Source organism: Micrasema longulum, unplaced genomic scaffold, assembly GCF_059751315.1.
Source record: "Micrasema longulum isolate JH-2025_06_02 unplaced genomic scaffold, ASM5975131v1 h1tg000487l, whole genome shotgun sequence".
NCBI classification, from domain to species: Eukaryota; Metazoa; Arthropoda; class Insecta; order Trichoptera; family Brachycentridae; genus Micrasema; species Micrasema longulum.
Window position 1 is genome coordinate 216,921 of NW_028277684.1, and position 22,420 is coordinate 239,340.

General features: G+C 31.1%; 2 protein-coding genes across 2 annotated transcripts in view; both read right to left on the reverse strand.

Annotated features, from left to right (window-relative positions):
- Positions 1 to 22,420, reverse strand: part of LOC148281177 (uncharacterized) — a 197,633-nt gene that overhangs the window by 29,763 nt on the left and 145,450 nt on the right. The window lies entirely within an intron of this gene.
- Positions 1 to 22,420, reverse strand: part of LOC148281178 (uncharacterized) — a 189,995-nt gene that overhangs the window by 18,572 nt on the left and 149,003 nt on the right. The window contains exon 3 of the mRNA XM_088227124.1: positions 3,181 to 3,305. Within this exon, the coding sequence (XP_088083250.1) occupies positions 3,181 to 3,305 (125 nt within the window). The remainder of the gene's footprint in view (positions 1 to 3,180; positions 3,306 to 22,420) is intronic.

A 22,420-nucleotide genomic window follows, 5' to 3' on the forward strand; every position in this document is an offset into this window, starting at 1 on the left:
ACCACAAGACGCACCACAATTTTCAGTTAAATTTTCACAGTAAAAAGTGCGTCTCATGGTCCGAAAAATACGGTACTTAATTTTAAATTACGAAATTGTGAACATAATAACTGTAAAATCTACTTGGACAAACAAATTTATGTCACAGAGGGCAAAACTAGCAGTTTACAATAGAGTTCTGGTGTCGCCCCTAATGTGTCGGAGCGAAGAATGAAATTTGAAAAATAATTATGAAAGTTGGTTGAATGCAGTCAAAATGCAATCTCTCAGGTGAATGTGTGGAAAACGACGTATAAAAGGTGCACAAATGTCGAGATTTGTGCACTATGTAAGGCTGAGACAAGCAATATCGACAAAATCAGGAAAGGGGCGCTGTGTTGGTTTGGACATGTAGAGCGAATGGACAATGAAATAATGGCTTAAAGGATCTACCATGTGAATGTTAATGATGCAAAAAATGATAAAGACCGAGAAAGATATGGCACGATGAAATTAAACAAATGCTTGAAGATGGACATGTCAAGAGTCGAAATAATCGGAATGCGCGCATGAGAAAATATATGAATATAGAGAAACTCTCTGCCTACTCCTATGGAGAAACGGTGTGATGGTTTGAATTTATTTTAAGTATAATAATGAAATAAATACTTTACTTTATAAAATTTATATTTAAAGCAGTAACTTTGTTGTTATTCATTTTAATTGTATAAATAAAAAAACAGCTCTGTTTTTAGCCACCATTTTTTTATATTTATCTATCTACTGGTTTGAAAGCAACACATGCTTTTTTATCAGGTATAATTAACCCCGATTTTACTATTTTATTTTTCTTAATAGTTATATCATAAATATATATACTGAGAATACAAAATATCTACTTTTTATTCAACTTTTAAGGAATCCGAAGATCTGTATTACCGTGGAATGGGGCCAATTTGATAATTTTCAAATTTAAAACCTTCATAAATATGTATAAATTTAACGTTTATTGCAAAGGATAAAAATATACATTGTGTCAGCAATAAAGTTATAAACACATGGTGGTCAAATCACTTTGTTATATCATAATTTTATCAGTTTTTTTTGAACACACACTAGTTTAAAACTATTTTTTAAAACAAACTCTCCGAGACATAATCAAAGTAAGAAAAGGGGTGACCTTTGATTGGTCCTCTAATCACTTCTCAAAAAATAATTAAGTTAATATGTATAAATGAAAGTAATAATTCCATTTAACCTTAAATATGTTTTTTAAATTTAAATGCCTAGACATCCACATCCCTTCTCAAAACTGTTTTCCCTCTCTGTTGCAATAAATTGCAATTGTAAGCTCCCATTATCTATTCAAAATGTCGTATCTGTTAATATTATGTTATATTTTATCATATCAAAGAAACATTCCTACAAAAAAGTTTAGATAATATTACAAACAACGATTGATGGAAAACGCATTGAAGAAAGACGTATCTTTTGATTTAAAAACTAATTGTCCCGCTGAAGCTACAAGCATTTATTCGAAACGGCTGCGGATGAAATTAAAATTGTCATGATAATTGCCAGCCATCCTTCACCGTAGTGTGGCACCATAAAATGAAAAAAAAAAATATATTAGCATATCAGTATGTAAATAGGTTTCGTAAGAATACTAAAGATAAATATTTTAGATTGAGACCTCATTGAACGATTACAATATTTATGTTGAACTTTTCGGAGTCATCGAATAAAAAAGTTTGAACGACATTGTTTTTGACTCATGGGAGTATTTGGTATTGTACGATAGAGGTCTTGAAGGAAAATTCCTCTACCGTTGTTGTTTTTGAAGCTTCTCAAAAATTTAATTAATATTCCGATGTTAAGCTTAAGAGTGTTCTTATTTTTGTGTCCTTGGTTTTAACATCGGATACCAAGAATATTTTATGCTTGAAAATCCCAGGTGTAGAATTTGATTATTTATTAAGTTCCCGGAAAGCTGACGAACTTTCACGACAGCTTTATGAAATATAAATTCTTACGATTATGTTTAAAAATCATATTAAAACACCCTCAAAATAGGTTTTTGTAAAATGCAATGGGATGGGATTACCGTGAGAATTTTTTTTTAAATTTTGAGATATTGAATATCTTAGAATTTATAAATTCTAAACAGTTTACAGCCAAGGAAGCTTTTTTTTTAAATTTAAAGGTTACCTACTTGCTTATAATCTCAATGAAAAAAATATTTCAAAAAAGTGTTTCTACCCTTCAGAACCAATTAATTATGAAAGAAACATTATGTGGAGGGGCCTATTGTTGGGGTCAACAGTTTTGTTGGACACCCAGTTCATCGACTCTATTCTGTCTTTACAGCGTGCCTACGCTACGCGGAGATGTTTTTATACCTCACTGCAGGCAAAAGTATGATGAAGGAAGTCAGCGGAAGTCCTACATCCAACATCTCACACGTGGGCCTTACTTTACTCTTCAAAAGGTTGCTTCTAATATTATAAACAAAAAGGAGTCGTACTTGATAATTGAATGCTTTTTGTTTCAGCAAAAATTAAATGCAATAAAATTAATGAGATATATTAATTGAGGGATACTGTCTACAGACGAGCCATGCCTGGAGTCAGGCGTAATTACCATCTTCAGACATGACACACGGTTTGAAGAGATATTTATGAATATTTAAATAAAAGAACGGAACACTGAATTTACGTTAAACAATAATATTTTTTACGTCGCGATTAATAATAATTTCGGAAGACTACGATCGTTGATCCTGGTAGTAGGTAGCGGGTAGCAGAGGTAGAGAGAAGGGCGAGCAATCAGTGCGTCGGTACTTTTATAGGATTACCTACGTCACTGATCCTCTAGGTTGCCAACGTCGCAACCGTCGCGTTTTAAGACTATATCCGACAGTTGGCGGTACCTACATCTGAGGCACCACAATTATTATAATATGAAGCGTTGAACTGAATATTTATTTATTCATATTTTTTGCTTGCAAACTATAATTAATAATAAAAATAATGTGACCTCACTGGGGTTTCCCGTGCCGAGGAAACTGAACAATACACTTTTTTCCTCCTTATCGCCTTATTTTGAAGAATTTGTACATTTCTAATTTCTTCTTTATTGTACGTCTCAACATGAGCAACAAATAAACAATGCACAAAAGTAAATAATGTAATGTTAACTTACCGCTTATCTGCGATTTCTCGTCTTTAGCCGCTAAATTGACTGCCCTAAATCTGCACTTGTAACCAACTTCGCTCTCATAGCTGCCAACAGCAGAAGGAAAATGGCGGGAATTTTCGAGGTTTTTGCTGTGGAGAAAGAAAAAAAAGGTTAGTTACATATTTTTTGGAATCCAAAATTCATTCCACACCACGTATCTATTCTCATTTTCAAACACAACTTATAAGCAGTATAGTTGTTAGTTGAAAATATTTTAAAAAATGGACATTTCTATGTTAATCGTAAAAAAATGAGTTAAATTTTTTTCAAAAAACGAAAAATAAAGTACTCTGTGTAGAAAAAAAATGTAAATCTTATTTTTTTCCATCTTTCGAGGCATGTTTTTCATTCATTCAGTAATTACTATGGATTTTTACAAGTTATGTACGTATGAAATCAATTAAGGAACCTTCCAAATATTATTTCATTAAATGTAAATAAATATTTTGTTTCGGTATGTCTATCGGTTTTAAGACGTACCATTTTCTTCGTCAGGATACTAATCATACTAACATGAAAATTTCACTTTACATTTACATCTTCCAGAGACTTGGAGTTTCTTGGGCTAGATGTTCCTGCGTTTTGCAGATCTCTTGTTAATGTCAAGAAGTATGTAGGTTGCAGTTTTTAATTTTTAGCTACTTTCTGAACCCTGGTAAAAATATTGTTATTGTCTTACTGTGAGTAAAATCTTATCAACAAATACACATGCAATTTGATATTCCTAGCGCGATCGCAAACAATTTATTTTAGTGATCAATAAGTCATTACAATCCACCTTGTCGTGGTATCGTGTGAATTGATAGTCAAAAAACTAACAAGTGCCGATCTAACCACAGAATCAGAGAGATCTAGCCGCGAAAAAAAGTCAAACACTTAGGTGCCAAGAATCTTAGTACAAGTAAGGTAATTGGATTAATTTAATAAAGCATTAATTTAATTTAATAAAGTTAGGGCTCGGTGGCAAAGTAAACTGAAAATAACACAAAGCAAGTCCCGCGAACCAGCAAAAACGTAATATCTGGCGAGTGCCGAGATCAAACTTTTTGCAGATGACGCACATAAATACACGGCAAATGTATTTATAAACGAATGACTAAATATTTGTTTTTTTATAGTTTTTAAAATTTAAATTATTTTTTTTATTTTATAATTTTTAATATTGAATTTTTTAAAGGGTTTATTATTTTGTTTATTTTTATATTTTATTTTTAAAACAGTTGAGAACCCCTGAGCTCTTATCAGGAGACAATTAGTATTATACATAGGGCATTCAATATACATTGCAAAAATCCCAATAAATCAATAATTTATTGTTTTTGCTATTTCGAATATACCTACTGCGCTATCTTTATTTTTATTATTATAATTTAATTTTTTTTCCCTAAGTATATCAAGTTTAAAAATCCCAAAGTTATTAAATAGAATAATGTTTGAAACAACTGTGTAATATGAGTATGTATAGGTAAAAATGTATTTATGTTTATGTTTATAAAAGGCATTTGTGCCGTGTACACACTAATAAATAAATTAATATCAGGAGACAATTATGAATAAATTAAAATTAAATATCGCCAAAATAAAATGTATTAATATTGGGAGAACACATTTACCCCAAAGATACAATATTAATATTGATAATCGAACCATAGATTCTGTGGATAAAATGAAGTATCTCGGAGTTAACGTAGATAAATTAATATAAAAATTTCAAAATACAGTATCGAAAGTTAAGAAATATAAAACGTATAAAAAGAAGTGTTCTTATCTATAAAACAATTGAATGCACACTCATAAATTACTGTTCCCTTATTATTTTTTATGTTATGAAGGGGAAATTAAAAATATACAAATTCATCGAAATAGGGCGGTGAGGATTATAATCAAAATAAATATTTATTCTAATGTAAAAAAATGCACAGGAAAATCGTTTTTCGCAGTAAAGCAACAAACATAATATTTTGTAGTTATTTTTAGATAAAACATCGAATAATTAAGGGGATAAAGGAAATAAAAAATGTAATTAAATTTAACCAACAATGTCATACATATAAAACTATGGATAATAAAATATAAGAATTCCAGTGAGGAGAAAAAATGAGTCTCAGAACTCATTGTATAAAGGATTGAAGCTGTACATGTAACCAGAAGAGATAAGAAAAGAAAGTAGTGAAATATGTAAAAATTAATTTGATGAAATATGTTTTGATAAATAAAATCATAATGTTATTGATAGTTTTTGTTATTTCTTATAATATTATTAACTCACTAAATAAAGCATAAATAAAAAAAATATATAAAAAATATTATACCCTGTATTTTATGTAGACCCATTTGGAATCATAGCCACAAGAGGGGTAAAATAATACTTTAAGACCCCTTGGGGTATATATGCATAGGAAAAATAGAAGAAAAGACTGTCATTGGATCAAGGTTCGATAATTTATTCGCCTTATCATTTTGGACTCAACCTATAATAAAAGTACATTACCGTGCTGGAAAATTTATGATTGCTAGTTATCATTAAGCCTTATTCCGTAAAGGAAGCAACCGGATTATTTTAACGGATAAAGACGTATTATGGATTGATAATAGGATGACAATTTCAACATGGATAATGAAAAATACAGTATGTGCAAAATTGAGAATTAGATTTATGATTAATGTTTTGAAAACAACCGAAAAACTTACAGTTCACGATGGAATCATGGTGAGGACCCTTATGAATAAATGCGGTTTTAAATTGGAAAAACAAGAATGAAATTAAGCTGAATGCTGTCAAAATGCAATATCTGTGTGTTCAAACTTTGTACGATAGGTGCAAAAATGTCGAGATCTCCGAAATATGTGTGTTAAATCATTTGACGGTTTGAACATATAGAGCGAATGAACAACGATAGAAAGGCTTAAAATGTTAATGATGCGAATGTTGATAGTTGCAAAAAACAAAGAATTTCGTTCAGCACATATTTTCAGATGGACATGTTAAAAGTCAGAATAATAATCGTGCGTGCATGAAAAGATGTATGGATGTAGAAAAAGCGAGGAATGTATACAAAGACAAAGTAAAATGGATCTATATCAACTCTTTCTACCCCTATGAAAAAACAGACGGATTTTTTATTTGTTTGTTCATTGGATGAAATACGCCGAAAAGTTACTAAATTTTCTTGTACCATTTTAATATAGTTACAAGTTTTACACAATTATTTTTTTATACTTACGCACCCACGCACACGCACCTTTTTCCTCATTCATTTCCACACGCACATGTATTCTCTCCATCATTCATTCACGCATACACACATTCACATACACATGGATACAAACATCACACACATACAATTACGTAAACTCTTTTCTTATATATTATGTGTCATTAGATTTACTACTTATTTTGTTAATGTAATAGCTGTAAAAATCCCAAATAAAATAAAATGAATAAATAAATAAAATAAATGTATTTAATATATGTGTTAAGATGCGATACAATTTTAAATGTTATTGTTTACAGACGCCGTGACACAGTTGTTAAGACAGCTAACTGTGAAACTAGCGTAGTTGGTTTGAGAAAAAATCCAAAAAAGATTTTTTCTCAATTGGTCTGGATGTTGTGGTATATTTTTCATAACTTCCTTCCTTACCCCATTTTCCACCTGCTGACAAGACTTTAAAAAAGAAGTTTAGCGGGTTATTCCTTTAAATAAAAAAATAATAATTCGGTAGTATGTGATTTAAAAGATTTATATTAAATAATATTGTTCATTTCAACAATGGAAACAATTAAAAGATTAACAATGTTTTAAGTTTGTCCTAATTTTTGTAGTCAAGGACTGGATTCAACTCCCTGGGAAGCTGTTTATATTAACATATTACAACAGAGATGAATAAAATTTAAGAGAAGGTAATATGGAAGTCTAGGCATCTACAGAGCTTATGACCTGTCAATGGCTGGTTTAAGTGGTCACTTTACACACTGTGTAACATTCACCATTCTGCTCTTTTTTGAACATCTATATTCCTTCAAATATTTCATCTGTTGATGTTTGTGAAGTTAAAGAGCTGAAACCTTTATTTATGCGTGTGAGATTCATCTATTTGAATTATTTCACCTACATACTAGGCAACGCCAGAAAATGTTATTTTTTCAATATCTATACTTTTTCATGGACCAGGTGGATTTATCAACAATGTTTTGAGTTTGTCCAAATTTTTTATATTTTTTAATATTTTTATATTTTTTATATTTTTATATAAACAGCTCCCCAGGGAGTTGAATCCAGTTCTTGTCTACAAAAATTTGGACAAACTCGAAACATTGTTGGTTAATCCACCTGGTCCATGAAGAAGTATAGAAATTGAAAAAATAACATTTTCAGGCGTTGCCTAGTATGTAGGTGAAATAATTCAATTAGATGAATCTCACCTGCATAAATAAAGGTTTCAGATCTTTGACTTCACAAACATCAACAGATGAAATAATTGAAGGAATATAGTTGTTCAAAAAAGAGCAGAATAGTGAATGTTACGAAGTGTGTAAAGTGGCCACTTAAACCAGCAATTGACATGTCATAAGCCTTGTAGATTCCTAGACTTCTATTTTACCTTCTCTTAAATGTTCTTTATCTCTGTTGTAATATGTTAATTAAGAGATCAATAAATTAACATGCTAGCTATAAACAATCGGCTATTGCCATCGGACATCGAAGAACTGAGTTGTAGGTAGGGATATAAAACAATAAAATGACTAATCGGTAAAATGGGTGAACAAACCTTGATAGAAGATTTATAAAAAATTCGAATTTTTCGAATTTTCGTTTTATGTATTGGCGTCAAATTCAGGAAAAAATCAAAATACCCGATAAATAAAATCGTACAAAAATAGGCCTTTTGAATACGTATCATAATTTAGGGTGGACGACAGGGCTTGCATTGATAAGAATAACGTCAATGTGAATTTTGTAGATTAGGTATTTCAAAATTGATTTGATCGAATGACACAATCAATTTTATATCTACCCATTTCCACTTTTTTTTAAGCCTTTTAAAACATTTTTTGGTTAAAAATAGTTTAAATTAACAGTGTCAGTAGTAAGTTATAGATTTTTATTACACATACTCAACTTTTATTTCCATTCTTTACTCCTGGCGAACTTCATACCTAATGCGTAAAAAAAGGATGTTTTAGGTTAATTGCAATACATGGAAATTTATTTTTTGTCTCGATAGAACGTTTTACAAAATCAACGTGTTTTTTTTATATACATGTTTGTATGGTATAAATGAAACGAATATGATCTCAAAAGCAGTCGGATAATCCATATGGGAAACATAAGCTTCTAGAAAAGATAATTTATCCCTCGGCGATATAAAATAATTAATAAAGGATCACAATACATATACAAAGATAACAGAGGGAGCACGAATCTAGACTGTGTTCAATTATTGTGTACAAACATTAACATTGATGAAAAGCACACAATATCTCTTTATTTATTTATTATTAGTTTTTATTTAGTTATTAGTTTATATTAACATATTACAACAGAGATGAAGAACATTTAGGAGAAGGTAATATAGAAGTCTAGGCATCTACAGGGCTTATGACCTGTCAATGGCTGGTTTAAGTGGCCACTTTACTTTCTTACGTTCTTTCTTACATGCTTTTAATAAGTACAAGAACAAATGTTTCTATACTGGAAGAACTCAACGTAAAAGTTTGCCTATCGGCCATATGCTGCCAACGTATTCTGCAGTTCTTCGGACACATAGCTAGACGTGACCCAGATGGATCGACCAGGTGAAAACAACGTTACGGGCGACCCTTTACGGAGATGTGGAGAGGACGCAGAGCCGTGAAGAGTGGAGACGCTTTGTCAATGGAATGGCTAGTGAGAGTACCAATGATCACGACCCTCAGAACTGAGGAACAACAGAGAAGAAAGCGGTAGCAAATATTATTTTTTTACTGGACAGTATTTCATAGACTCTTTTTACTTTAAAATGTATAAAAAAACAGGATATTTTCCTATTGATAAATAAGCATGGGTACCATTTCCATATCGTCGTCACGCCTTGGATGTTTGGCGGTTTAACTTGGTGACAACTGTCATCAAGCGGAGGCGATGTGGCTGGCTATATACTGCGGATGCCTTCTGAGAGCCATAACCAGGCTTGCCAACTAAACAAGGTATCAAGTTATCGACGCTCTGGACGTCTGCTGCTGACTGTTCGTCGGCAGTTTATATCAGAACTATGGGACGCAAATCTGACTCTGAAGGATGCGCAGGAGCTGGCGGTTGACAGAGATGCTTGAAAAATCTTCATGGACACCATATGCTCTAGCTAGGGAGCGGTCGTGGAATGATTATGATAATGAACATTGCAAAGATTGTTAAGGAGATTAATAAAACCATGTACATTTTGATAACAAACTTACTTTTTGCATGTTTTTTTTATTGATAGCAAAAAAAATAAATACGTTGAAATAAAAAATTATTTATGTTCCTCAAACGATAAACCACGGAAGTCGCATTAAAAAATATGTCCAGGAAACAAGATTTTGTTATTGTGTAATAAGTTTTAACTCAAATGTGATAATTTAAATCTATAAATAACTTTCAATGTAAAATAATAGTTATTTTGATGATAATAATACACCTTAAAATAAAGTATCCGAGACGACTGATGTTTTTCGCATTAAAAGTAAGTGGACTTAAAATTTTTATTTCAACTTAAAAAGGCATTCATTTGACGAAAGTAGACTTTAAGGTGCAACTACTACCACCACGCCATCCCCGTAGGGGTAGGCAGAGAAAATGGACAGCCACACACGTCCATCACACACGTCCATCATGCCACGTCTTCTTTGGTCGTCTTCGTCTCACGTTACCGTTCATTTTTGCCATATTTACTTGTTTTACCATTCTTTTGTCGTTCATTTGTTCCACATGACCAAACCATCTTAGAGACCCTTTCTTAATCTTATCAATTTTACCTGACTCAGATTTACACTCTCTGATTTCATCATTCGAAACCCTGTCAAACATTGATTTCCCACATATTGGTCTAAAATCGCATTTCAACCGCGTTCACTCGGCTTTCATTCTTCTTCTGCTAGTTTTATGTTTCACTTCTATACATTGGTGTTGGGATTAAAACTCCGTTGCGAACTGCCAGTTTAGCTTAGATCGACATATTTTTATTGGCAATTGATGTGCTTAATGCACCGTTCATTTTGTTGCCCACATTCACTCCCCTTTCAATATCTTTTTCTACACTTCTGTCTCTTGAAAACATGCTTCTCAGATACACAAATTCTTTTACTTGTTTGAGACATTCATTGTTTACATTTATTATGCAGTTAGTAACCTCACTTCCCTCTTCAAATACCATAACTTTTGACTTACTTTTGTTTATCATCAATTAGCTCTCCAGACATACATCATACATTCCAAAGACTATTTGTTGAAAATCATCCTTACTGCTTGCTAACAGAACTGCATCATCAGCGTACACCAAAAAGCTTACTGAAGTTATGTATATTTTTATTAGCAATTACTGTGCTTATAAAATAGCTTATTGCGGTAATACCGTGTTTTATTATCTACGTTAGATTTTAGGAAAGATAAATCGGTTAACAGATATTGCTGGCAAAGAGGATATATTATTATATTATCCTGAATCATAAAGCTCTATCTTTGATTAATTATGACAGATACACTCTGGTGGTCAAATAGTCCAAACATTTGTTTTGCCTGAACGAGGTCTCTCGCGACGTAGTCAATATTAAACATTTATGCAAAAGGGATTTTTACACCATAATATTCCAAGAATTCTTATTTATTTATAACCAAGCAAACGCACTAACCAGTCTACTATCAGCCTGATAACCTGATCTTCACTCAACCTGATCTTTACTCGATTTTTTGCAGGATAATTACCCGAAAGAAATCACTTAATAAATAAAATAATAAAAAAAGGTACGTTAAAAATTGGTGTATTTATCAGGAAATCTTTACTTATATTAATGAAGCTGGTAGCACTGGGCTTAATCATAAATGTAGCTCAAACAAAGATAATTTTTACCACTTATTTTTTATTTTTTCTACCGACCGGTTTCAAAGCTAAACAGACTTCTTAATCAAGGTACCATGAAGGTGGTGAAGGAGTACTGGGCTTGATCATCAATATGGCTCAAACAAAGATGGTGGTAATAAAAAGAATACATAATAACTTTTTTTTAACCACCCATTTTGTATTTCTTCTACCAACCGATTTTAAAGCTACTCTGATAAAGAAACTTGTGTAGCTTTGAAACCAACCGGTAGAAAAAATTAAAAATAAGTGGTTAAAAACAAAGTTGAATTATATTTGAATTTATTGCTGCGCTATCCCTTTACAATATTCAAATACTATAGATTTAAACAGTTGCACAATTTCTAATAATGATGTTTTACGTTCTATGAAAAAAATAACTAGTAAAAAGACCACTGGGCCTGATGGTATTCCAGATTTATTATTAAAAAATTGTAGCTACACTCTCTCTAAACCAATTTCATTCATGTTTAATCTCTCTCTGTCATCTGGTGAGTTTCCATCCTTATGGAAGATAAGTTATATAAGGCCTATTTTTAAATCAGGCGATAAATCTAATGTTAGCAACTATAGGCCTATTTCAACATTATCTTGTATCCCTAAAATGTTTGAAGCTATAATTGCTAGCAAAATCACGCCCATGTTTAAGAATATACTGATCGATGAACAGCATGGATTTAGATCTGCCAGATCAACCACCTCTAACCTGGTAGATTATACCCAGGCTATTGTCAAAGCACTCGAAAATGGTCAGCAGATTGATGTTCTTTATACAGATTTTTCTAAGGCATTTGACAAAGTAGATCATAAAATTCTCATGTATAAATTACATGCCTTGGGAATAAGAGATCCATTACTATCATTTATTAAATCGTATCTAACCAGTAGGACACAAAATGTTCGGATAAATAACTATTTATCAACCAGTATTGATGTAACATCGAGTGTACCTCAGGGTGCTCATTTGGCACCCCTGCTTTTCAATTTGTTTATTAATGATGTTGCTAAATCATTCTCTTACTCTCGTTTTTGGCTCTTCGCGGACGACAACAAAATTCTCAAAATAATTCAAACTTTACAAGACTGCTTTCTTCTTCAATCAGACATTAACTCTTTTAACTGATGGTGTAAAGTCAATAAATTAGAACTAAATATTAAAAAATGCAAAATAATGTCATTTCATAGAACAAAACAACCAATTTCCTTCGAGTACCTATTAGAAAACTCCAAAATTGATGTAGTCAAGTCCATCAGAGATTTAGGAGTTGTTTTGGACTATAAGCTGACATACAACGAGCATATAGATAATACAGTAAATAAATCACTGAAATTACTTGGCTTCATTAACAGAATATCCTCTGATTTTACTAATGTCCGTACAATCAAAACTCTTTATTGCTCAACTGTTCGCCCTCTTCTTGAATATGCCTCAGTGGTCTGGTCTCCATTCTATGTCAATCGCATAAATCACATTGAATCAGTCCAACATCGCTTGCTTCGAAAAATAGCGTGGATGCTTGGACTAGAGAGAGATAATTATTCTTATGCTGAAATAGAGTCAATGTTAAATATTTCTAGTCTACAAAAACGTAGAACTAATATTGACTCCATATATATGTTCGGCATACTAAATGGTATAATCGATGTTCCATCATTACTGGGACAAGTAAAATTCAATATTCCGACTCGTAGATTGAGAAACAATGAAGTACTGTTCATCGATCAGCATAGAACAAACTATGGCCTAAATTCTCCAATGACCCGCCTTTGTCGTATTGTTAACTCAAGACAGGATCTGGACTTTTTTGGTTTAAGTTTACAACGATTTAAACGAGCACTAAATAAATAGTCCAGATCTTGTCTCGATGTCCCTTATGTTTGTCAATGCTTCTTTCTTTTTTCTTTAAATGTTTTAAACTACTCTTTTATTGTAATATTTAAACCTTATAAATTGTATACATGGACAATGTCCGTTAATAAATAAATAATAATAATAATAATAATAATAATATTTATTAAATTATAATGAATAACCATAAAGTTAGCATTTTAAAGGAAAATTTAAAATAAAATTATGTTTAGCCAAAACCCCTTACAACAGTTTTAAACGATAAAACAATCGAGAGAGTGGCAAATTTTAAATACCTCGGCAGTCACATCAATTTTGATCTGGAATGGAAATTAGATGCAGATTAGAAGTAGCACGGTCAGCAATCGCATGAAATCATTCTTCTGCTGTGAGTCTTCATTCAAAACTGAGACAGAAGGTGGTCAAATGCTATGTGTGGTAAATACTGCTCTACGGGGTTTAAAAATGGACTCCTAAGAAGAACTCTAAGAACCGATTAAACGCTTTTAAAATATTGCTTCACAGGAGAATGCTGAGAATCCCGAGGACATATTTAATGACCCACGTGGAGGTATTGAGACGAGTCAGTACCTAAAAAGAACTACTGTCCGGAATAAAAGAGAGAAAACTAAAATATTTGGGTCATTTCATGCGCAGAATCAAATATTAGCTTCTACAACTAGAAACGATGGGAAGATCGGAAGAAAGCGTGGAGCTAAAAAGCGACAGATGTCCTGGCTGAGGAACATCCACGTTGAGGAGCTGTTCCAGTTGGGCAGGATAGGAATGCTCACTCAAGAATGATCACAAACGTCAGGAGGACCTGATATGGCACATAAAGAAGAAACGTATTTGAATGATACGTATAAAATAGACTATAAAAACATATTAACACAGCATTAAAATAAAGAAAAACAACAAAACATAAAAATGAATCGGCATGTTTTATGTGAGAGCTAAAGTTATGTTTATTTCTTGCAAAATAATCAATATTGTTTGTAGCGGTTTCGATTTATTCCCAACCGTAACCGATTGGGTCTACGGTCTACATAATAAATTATGTATCTACATATCTTCTGCACCCCCTCTAAACCAACCCTTAACCTTGTTATATATTCATCACGGTTGATTGCACACTGTGCGTAAGTCTTACTCTCTTTGGAAAGAGAAATAAGAAAGCGCCAAATAAGCTGAAATTTTAAGAATCCTGATATAAAATTGTTATGAAACGAATGTTTTACTTTTAGAAAGAAATTTGTATGTACTTTTACCGTTGTGTTTTGCGGATTGTCAATATTGCGGTAAAACATAATTATATAATTGATACACATTACAAAAGAGATGAAGAACACTCTTGAAAAACGGTAGTCTCGGTCAGACGTTGGCAAATGCGGCTTATCGGTGACATCAAGAAAAAAGTTAATAATTACTAATGTAAAATATTCCCTAAAATTATGCTTCTCTCTGGAACAACTGCTCTGATGTCGGTTGATAAGTTTTTAAATTTCCTTAACAGATTGTATCAGCGGAAAGACAATTTGTTTTAAGCTTCTTGAAATTTTACACAGCCTCAATGAAAACGTGACTTGCCTTCATTATTGAAATTTGTTTAAATGATCCTTATTGGCGTTTCCGAAAAATAACTTTCTGAATATATTAAAGAAACTTGTTCAAAAAATAATAGAATGGTTGGGAGTTAAGCGAACACTTCAGGAATCTTAAGAAACACTTTAAAGTCAATGGTTTGAAAATATTTTCATTTAATATTCAATAGGCTGAAAGAATAAGGATGAAAATAATAAGACATTATAGATAAAAATATTCGAAAATAAAATAACGAAATTAACGTTTTAAAAAACGAAATGAGAGAGCTTTTTAAACATCTCTGTTGATTTTTATTGTTTTATCCTGAAATATACATTAATAAAAAAAAAAATTTTTTGGTCAGATTCGAGGCAAATGTTTGTTTCTTGTCATAGTTATATCCTGGGAAGAGTTACTGGAGTGGTATCCCGTTGGCTTCTCTAGGGATTTTAGGGATTTTTTTTCGTAACCTTCTCTTAGCTAGTGGGTTTCGGTTTTGTGACGCCAAAGATTCGCTATAAGTCCTCTGCTATGACTTTGATGGTAAGGTCAGTGATCACATTGCCTCTAGTCTCTCTAGAAGGTGTCGCAATAAATCGTCGCTGCGCCTGCAATATCTGTTAAGCGATTTTTTGCAATTATCATCAAAACAGCACAACTTAAAAAAAAAAAAGTTTTTCCTTTCGTTTATGAATAAAAACAATATGAACAACAGAAAAAAACGATAAATAAATAGTGATCATTTTCAAGCAATAAGTAACATGATTCAAAAATAAAAATTTCTTAAACTCTACTAAATCTATGTTCAGGGGTCAAAGAGTTTAATGGGTATATTGTTTGTTGAAATGTGTACTTTTATGAATTAATTATGTGTAATATTATTTAATTTATTTAATTTTTCTACTGACATTTCTTGCTGGAAAAGCATTTGAATTATAACGACAATTACTAAAATACTGTTAATACATAATTTTTACCAGTGGACGAGTTTCGTTGTGACTGACATCGTCAAACTGGTGAAAACTATAAAAAAGATGGGTAAAATAAAATACAATATTTTCATTACTGTTTGTATAATATCATCATCATCATCATTATTCCCTTTCAACACGTAATGGTGCATAGGACACTGGATTGGTACACCTAGCGCAGCGAATCTTGATCAATTTTGTCACATGAAGGTAAGGGGATCAGTCTTATGATTCAGGTGTGAGTCCAGGGACTTTGAAATATTCAAGTGTGAAAACATACTTTATAATAATTATTTCATGTCAACCATGTCGAGTCGAACTCGAGACCTCTTGCATGGTAGGCAAATGCGCCGCTGACTATTAAACCACGAGGCCAACAAAATGTACTGTTTATTTTTGTTTAACATATTTTCTTGAAATTCCGTCTTATTCCTTAACCTTCCTCAACTCCGTTATTTAATTTAACACCCCTACAATAGTTACGGAATTATACAGCTACTTGACAAATTACAATAGGCGCTTTGTGTAACTGACACAGGCTTGTTCATGTTATAGTTAGTTCTAATGCATAATGGTTTGAATCGTCTTGATAAGAGAGAAGTTCGAGATTTCGAAATTGCTTAACCTCTTTAGACCTTAATTAGAGTTAATTCTTGCGGGTGAAAAAAATATTTTGTATTTTTAATGTACCAAAGGAATCATTAAAAAAGGTTGGTATTTGTTGAATATCTTTAAAATCTATTATTGTTATCAAAAACATTTTTCACTTTGTGGTATGACATTTTACACTTATTTGTTTATAAATTTGTATAAACCACTTAATTTTTTAAATTACACTTCGACTGGTTTCGAGGTTACTACCTCATCGTCAGGAATTTGACTAACTTATAATTACACGCGTTGCTATTTATATAATAAAATATTGTATGAAAGAGACAGAAAATTGAAAGAAAGAGAGAGAAAGAAGATAAAATAAATCATAACGGGAATAGTTTTAAAAGAGGACTCGATCTTTAAAATCATTTAACGTTTATTTTAAATAAAAATTCAACCTTCCTACCATTCGTGATATATGTTACAATTTGGTGTTTTGAAATAATCAAATAAAACATTGTCTTAATCTTAATGTAATTTATTAAATTTAAATTAAAAGACAATAAAAAATGTACTCCCAACAAAATTAAAGTGGATATGATAACAGAACAATCGATAACATTTTTAAAGATATAAGAAAATATAGTTAAATTCCATGCATCAATGATTTATGTCACGACATAAATTGCTAAGATTGCCGCCCATTTTAATTTACATAGATCACTGATGCAGGAAAGCCAACAGAAAAATGCAAACTATTATTATTCAAGACAGAAAAACATTTTTTTTAACTCGAAATATGGATAGTGTGATGTAGATAGTTACTGCATTCACAACTCAATACGGCACAAATGTAACATAGATTAATTATGATAGGAAGGCTCCAAATCTTCAATCATCATTCCAATTGATCACCGGGTATAAATTATTAACAAATTATTCTCGGTTCTACAGTGTCTTGATGAATTATTTTAAGATGAAGGTAAGAAGATTAATCTTACCCTAATTGTGGCAGTTCAGGGACTATGAAATATTCTAGTGTGAAAACACCAAAATAAATATAACATGTCAACCACTACGGGAATCGAACTAAAAACCTCTTGCATTGTGGATAAACGAGCTGTTCATTACATCTCGAGGCGGAGAATAATTTTTAATTTAAGTAAACTTTTAGTGAAGTATTTCGTGTGAGCATGGTTATATTAAAATCGGATTTACCAGAAATTGGTAACATAGGTGACTTACATATATTATGTAAGTCACCTATGTTACCTATGTTATAACATAGGGTTTTGTAATTGATTTTTTAACATTATAAACTATACGAGTGGTTCAAAAATAATGACAATACTGATTGAATCTAGCCATTTTAATAAACGGGAATCAAATTCATGTTTGAGTCGAGTGTCGATAGCTATGTCGCGTTGCACATCTAGTACCAGCGCTGAACGGAGAGGGTTTAATTTTGGTTTCCGTTTCGCAGCAGTTGGTGATTTGTTAGGTTGGTATATGTGGACCTGGTATTTAATGTTGCTAGTGTCAATAAATTTAATAGATACTGGGTGTTATGATATAAATACACGCAATTCATCAAATACATATTTTAATTAAAAATAATTTTATTCATAATTAGATTAATTTAATATGTCTTGAATATAATTCAAAAGGACAACGTTCTCTCCAAAAGAAATAAACCACCAATTAAAATTAAAAACGAAGTTTTCTGTGCTATGAATAGATATATAATAATCATCATCATCATTCCCTTTTCACATCTAATGGTGCATAGGGAAATGCATTGGTACATCATTTTTTTTGTATCATGAAGGCAAGATGAACATTCTTACACTTCAGGTACCATTTCAGGGACTATGCAATATTCCGGTGAGAAAACACCCTTTTAAATAAATATTGAAAATCAACCATATCGGGAATTATGGTAGGCAAATGCGCTGACTATTACTTCATGAGGCTGACCACGAAGATAAATATATAATTACAACCTAAACAAACGTAAACAAGGCAAAAAAGATATATAATTAAGCATTTACTCACAGATTTATGTGTATTATCTATTCAGTGCATATACTTGTAAATTAGTAAAAAATTACCTCTCCGTATTTCGATTTTAGAAGATACGAGAGAAAAAAAAAGTTTCGAGTATATTTTAATAAACACCCGGGCCGAAAGGGTCAACTGACATAGAATTAAATTACTTTTTTTTTAAATGCAATAAATATTTTCGTTCTGACACAGAAAAATAGCCAAAACTAAAATGAACGCAATGATTCAGGGAAAGATAGATGATCGATGTATGACTTAGAAACATAAAAAGAAATGAAGAAATAAGGCACCGAAGCAGAGTAGTAGATATCATGGATCGTGCAGCAAAATTAAAATGGCAGTGATTAGGATACTTGGCGAGGCAAAATGGTGTCAAGTGGACGCCCAGAATAATTAAGCGGATACCGTGGGCAAACAAAAGAAGTATTGGTAGGTCCAAGAATCTTTAATTTACTGGATCAAGTGACGAAGGAGTCAGAGTCATTTTCAAAATTTAAATCTGGCGCAAAGAGTTTACTCGAACGGAAATGGATCACTTCTATAGAACGACTAATATGTATGTACAAATATAAAATGTAATATAACTGTAGTAGGTAATGACATTTATAGTATAGAATATACAGTATCTGTGTTTAAATCACGTCCGAAGAAACATCTCCTTTCACTTCCTTAATCTTTTCTCCTTTTCTCTTTTTTTCTTCTACCCATTGCGTAATAGTATTGGTTTAAGGTCATTTATATGCAATATAGTTATTTATATTCTTATTTATCTTGAGCTTTTTTTTCCATTGAATATGTTTTTTAACTTAAATTATTAAAATAAATCATTTATCTTATTGGTTGGTTGAAAGAAATTGCCATTTGGTACCAAGGCCGCCAATGCACAATCAACATTATGTACAAAAAGTTAAATAAAAAATAAAGATACGTTTTATGATATAGAAACTTAATATGTATGTATAAAATATAATATGAATATGTATATGCGAATATATCTTAGCATTTATGTGTGTATGTATGTTTATAAATGCATTACGAGTTCCCCGATCCAACGCGGATTTTCTAGCGAGGGGGGGCAAGTTCACAGGCATGGGTCGTTTCTGATAGTGTCACTATAAACTGTGTCTCTGTTCGTAATAACTGCAAGTACAATGTTATTAATAAATCAATTAAAAACAATGGTTACTATGGGTAAACTAAAGAAGTGCTGAAAAAAAGAGGGGTCGATGAAGTTGCCTCGATAGCTGGTAAAATATGGATGATCAAAGCGCTAATCTCACCGTATCATGATCATTTTTTGTTACATACAGGTAAGATGATCAGTCTTTTAAACACCCGTTTAAATTTGTTTATTACGTACAGGTAAGATGATCAGTATTTTAAACACCCGTTTATTTTTTTTAATTGATTGAATTTTTGAAGATCCTCATTACTTTTTACTTTGTTTTAAAAAAAAATAAATTTTTACGATACAAATAGATTTTTAAAAATTACATCGTTTTTAATGTTTATTTTTAATTTTTACTTCGTATCTGATTACGTTTTTTTAAATATTATTTTTGCTATGCACATATATTTTCTTTACTATGTCTTTAACTATGTATTTTGTTTTTACTACGGATTTTATTGGGTTTAAAATATGTTTTTACTATGTCTTTTACTTTGTATTTTTTTTACTACGTATTTTACTACGTATTTTTTCTAAATTTTTAAGAATGATATTCACTACGTTTTTTAACGTTATTTATTGTTTATATGTATTGATTACAATTTTTTATATTTTTTTACCAGCTTAGAACGGGGTTAATAACCCTAGTTAAAGCAACGTATAATTTTATACGTTGCTTTAACTAGCTTTGTATAGATGTATAATTTTATGTATGGTATATGATAATAATGAAAAACAATAAAATAAAATATTTCCCATCAAACATGTCGGGAATCAAACGAGGCCGATGAGGTGAAATAAATAAATATGAAATATTATCAAATATTTAAAACGGGCTCGGATATGTGTTTAAGTCTGGGATTCTTGGTTACAGAGGTTATCTATTTGTGCTACCAAGTGGAACAATTCAATTTGGTTTTCAGTTTCTAGGCTACTGTTGCTAGAGTGCATTCCGTATTCCTAAATGACTATTCTGGAGTTATTACATCCAACCTGACATTTTCTCATTTGTACGGGCTTTAGCAGTGTTCCCGTATTCCCGTTGTTGTGCTGATCCACGTAAGACAAAATGGAATGCCGTAGACTGCGGACGAGACGGACCAAACGTGATGGTTCAATAATAGAACCCTTTATTTCATGTAGTTCTGTAAACAAGAATTTTAAAAATAAAAATGTACGAATTTTTTGAAGGAGAGTATTGTTATGATGTTGATTAATTTTAGACGCCAGACTTCAGCGTACGACATTAAGAAGTGGATATAATGTCTATGTCACACGTATCTATCATGTCGAAAAATCACAGTTCACAAATATTAATCTCAAATATAAACTGGGTATCAACAAAACTACCTCATTAAATAAGGAAGACAAATGAAGGATAGTCAAAAGTACTATATGGACTTGAACACCACAGTGACTTACCTGTCTACTTGAAAAATTATACTGGACACAAATGTAAAATCTGCTTAGTGCTTCTTAAAGTACATGATACTCGTACATCAACTTTATTTAATCATTTCAAAGATGATGAACGGTAATTGTCATTTTTTAGATTATAGTGCTTTCTATGTTTACTTTTGTATGGTACTATTGTGTATCATATTTACGTGTATACTTATTTTTTGAATCACTTTAATTGTCATTATTATTTTATATTTTTTATATAAAATAATTTTATTTTATTAATTATATACTTATATTTTGTACCCTTTAAAGAAAAATATACATAAATTATTTTCCTTTAAAAATTTTATTTTCACACATTGTTCAATTATTATTAATCAAATATGTTTTTTATACAAAACTGCTGTGTTATATATATAGTATTTATGTAAAATAATACTTTTATATTTAATTTTTAAGTTTTTCACATTATATTGAAATGTTTATATTATTTTTAAATGGTATCTTTTTAAGGTAAAAGGCACTGCGTGCCGTGTATGTTACGAAATAAATAAATGAAAACTTTGAACTAGGTCGTGGTTCCGTGTCTAGTGTCGCAGATTTACGGATCAGAAGTCCGAAGTTCGATCCCCACTCTAATTTAATCCGAGGAAAACGGTAAAATATTTTTTTTAGATTTGACAATAGGAAAACACAACAATAAACATACTTTTGAAATATTTAGAAAACCAACTTTTACAGACACTACAATACACGCCGCATCTATGCACCCATGGTCTCATAAACTCTCAGCATATCATTCTATGATACACAGACTAATAAACATACCTCTAGATAAAATTGCATACAAAAAATAATTAAATACAATTAAAATCATAGCCAAAAATAATGGATTTAATGAAAAGACCATTGATAAAATAATAAACGGAAAAACATATAAAAATAGTATTAACTTAATATATCCTAATATCAAAAATCAATTAATGAAAATAAATTTTCAGGTCCAATTTCAATAAAGATTTCCACTATTTTAAAACAATATGGAATAAACGTAGCTTTCAAAACAAATAATAATATTGGAGCTACTTTGAAAAACTCAAAAGATAAGATAAATATTAAAAAAAAAAACGGTATTTACAAACTTGAATGTAACGACTGTAATGCAGTTTACGTGGGACAAACTGGGCGCTCTTTCTTAACTAGATATTCAGAACACATAAGATCCTTTAAAAATAAAAAACAAGATTCTCAATTTGCCAATCACTTAATTGAAAATAATCATAAAATTCATATCTCAAATAAACCAATTCCATTACACGTTGAAAGCAAAGGGCGTTAACTTAATATACTCGAACAATTAGAAATTAATAAATATCTAAATAATCCTAATTTTTAAATAATAAATGAACAAGCCAACGTAATATCTTCACCACTATTAAACATATTTAAATAGACTGTTATTCTTCACTTTGT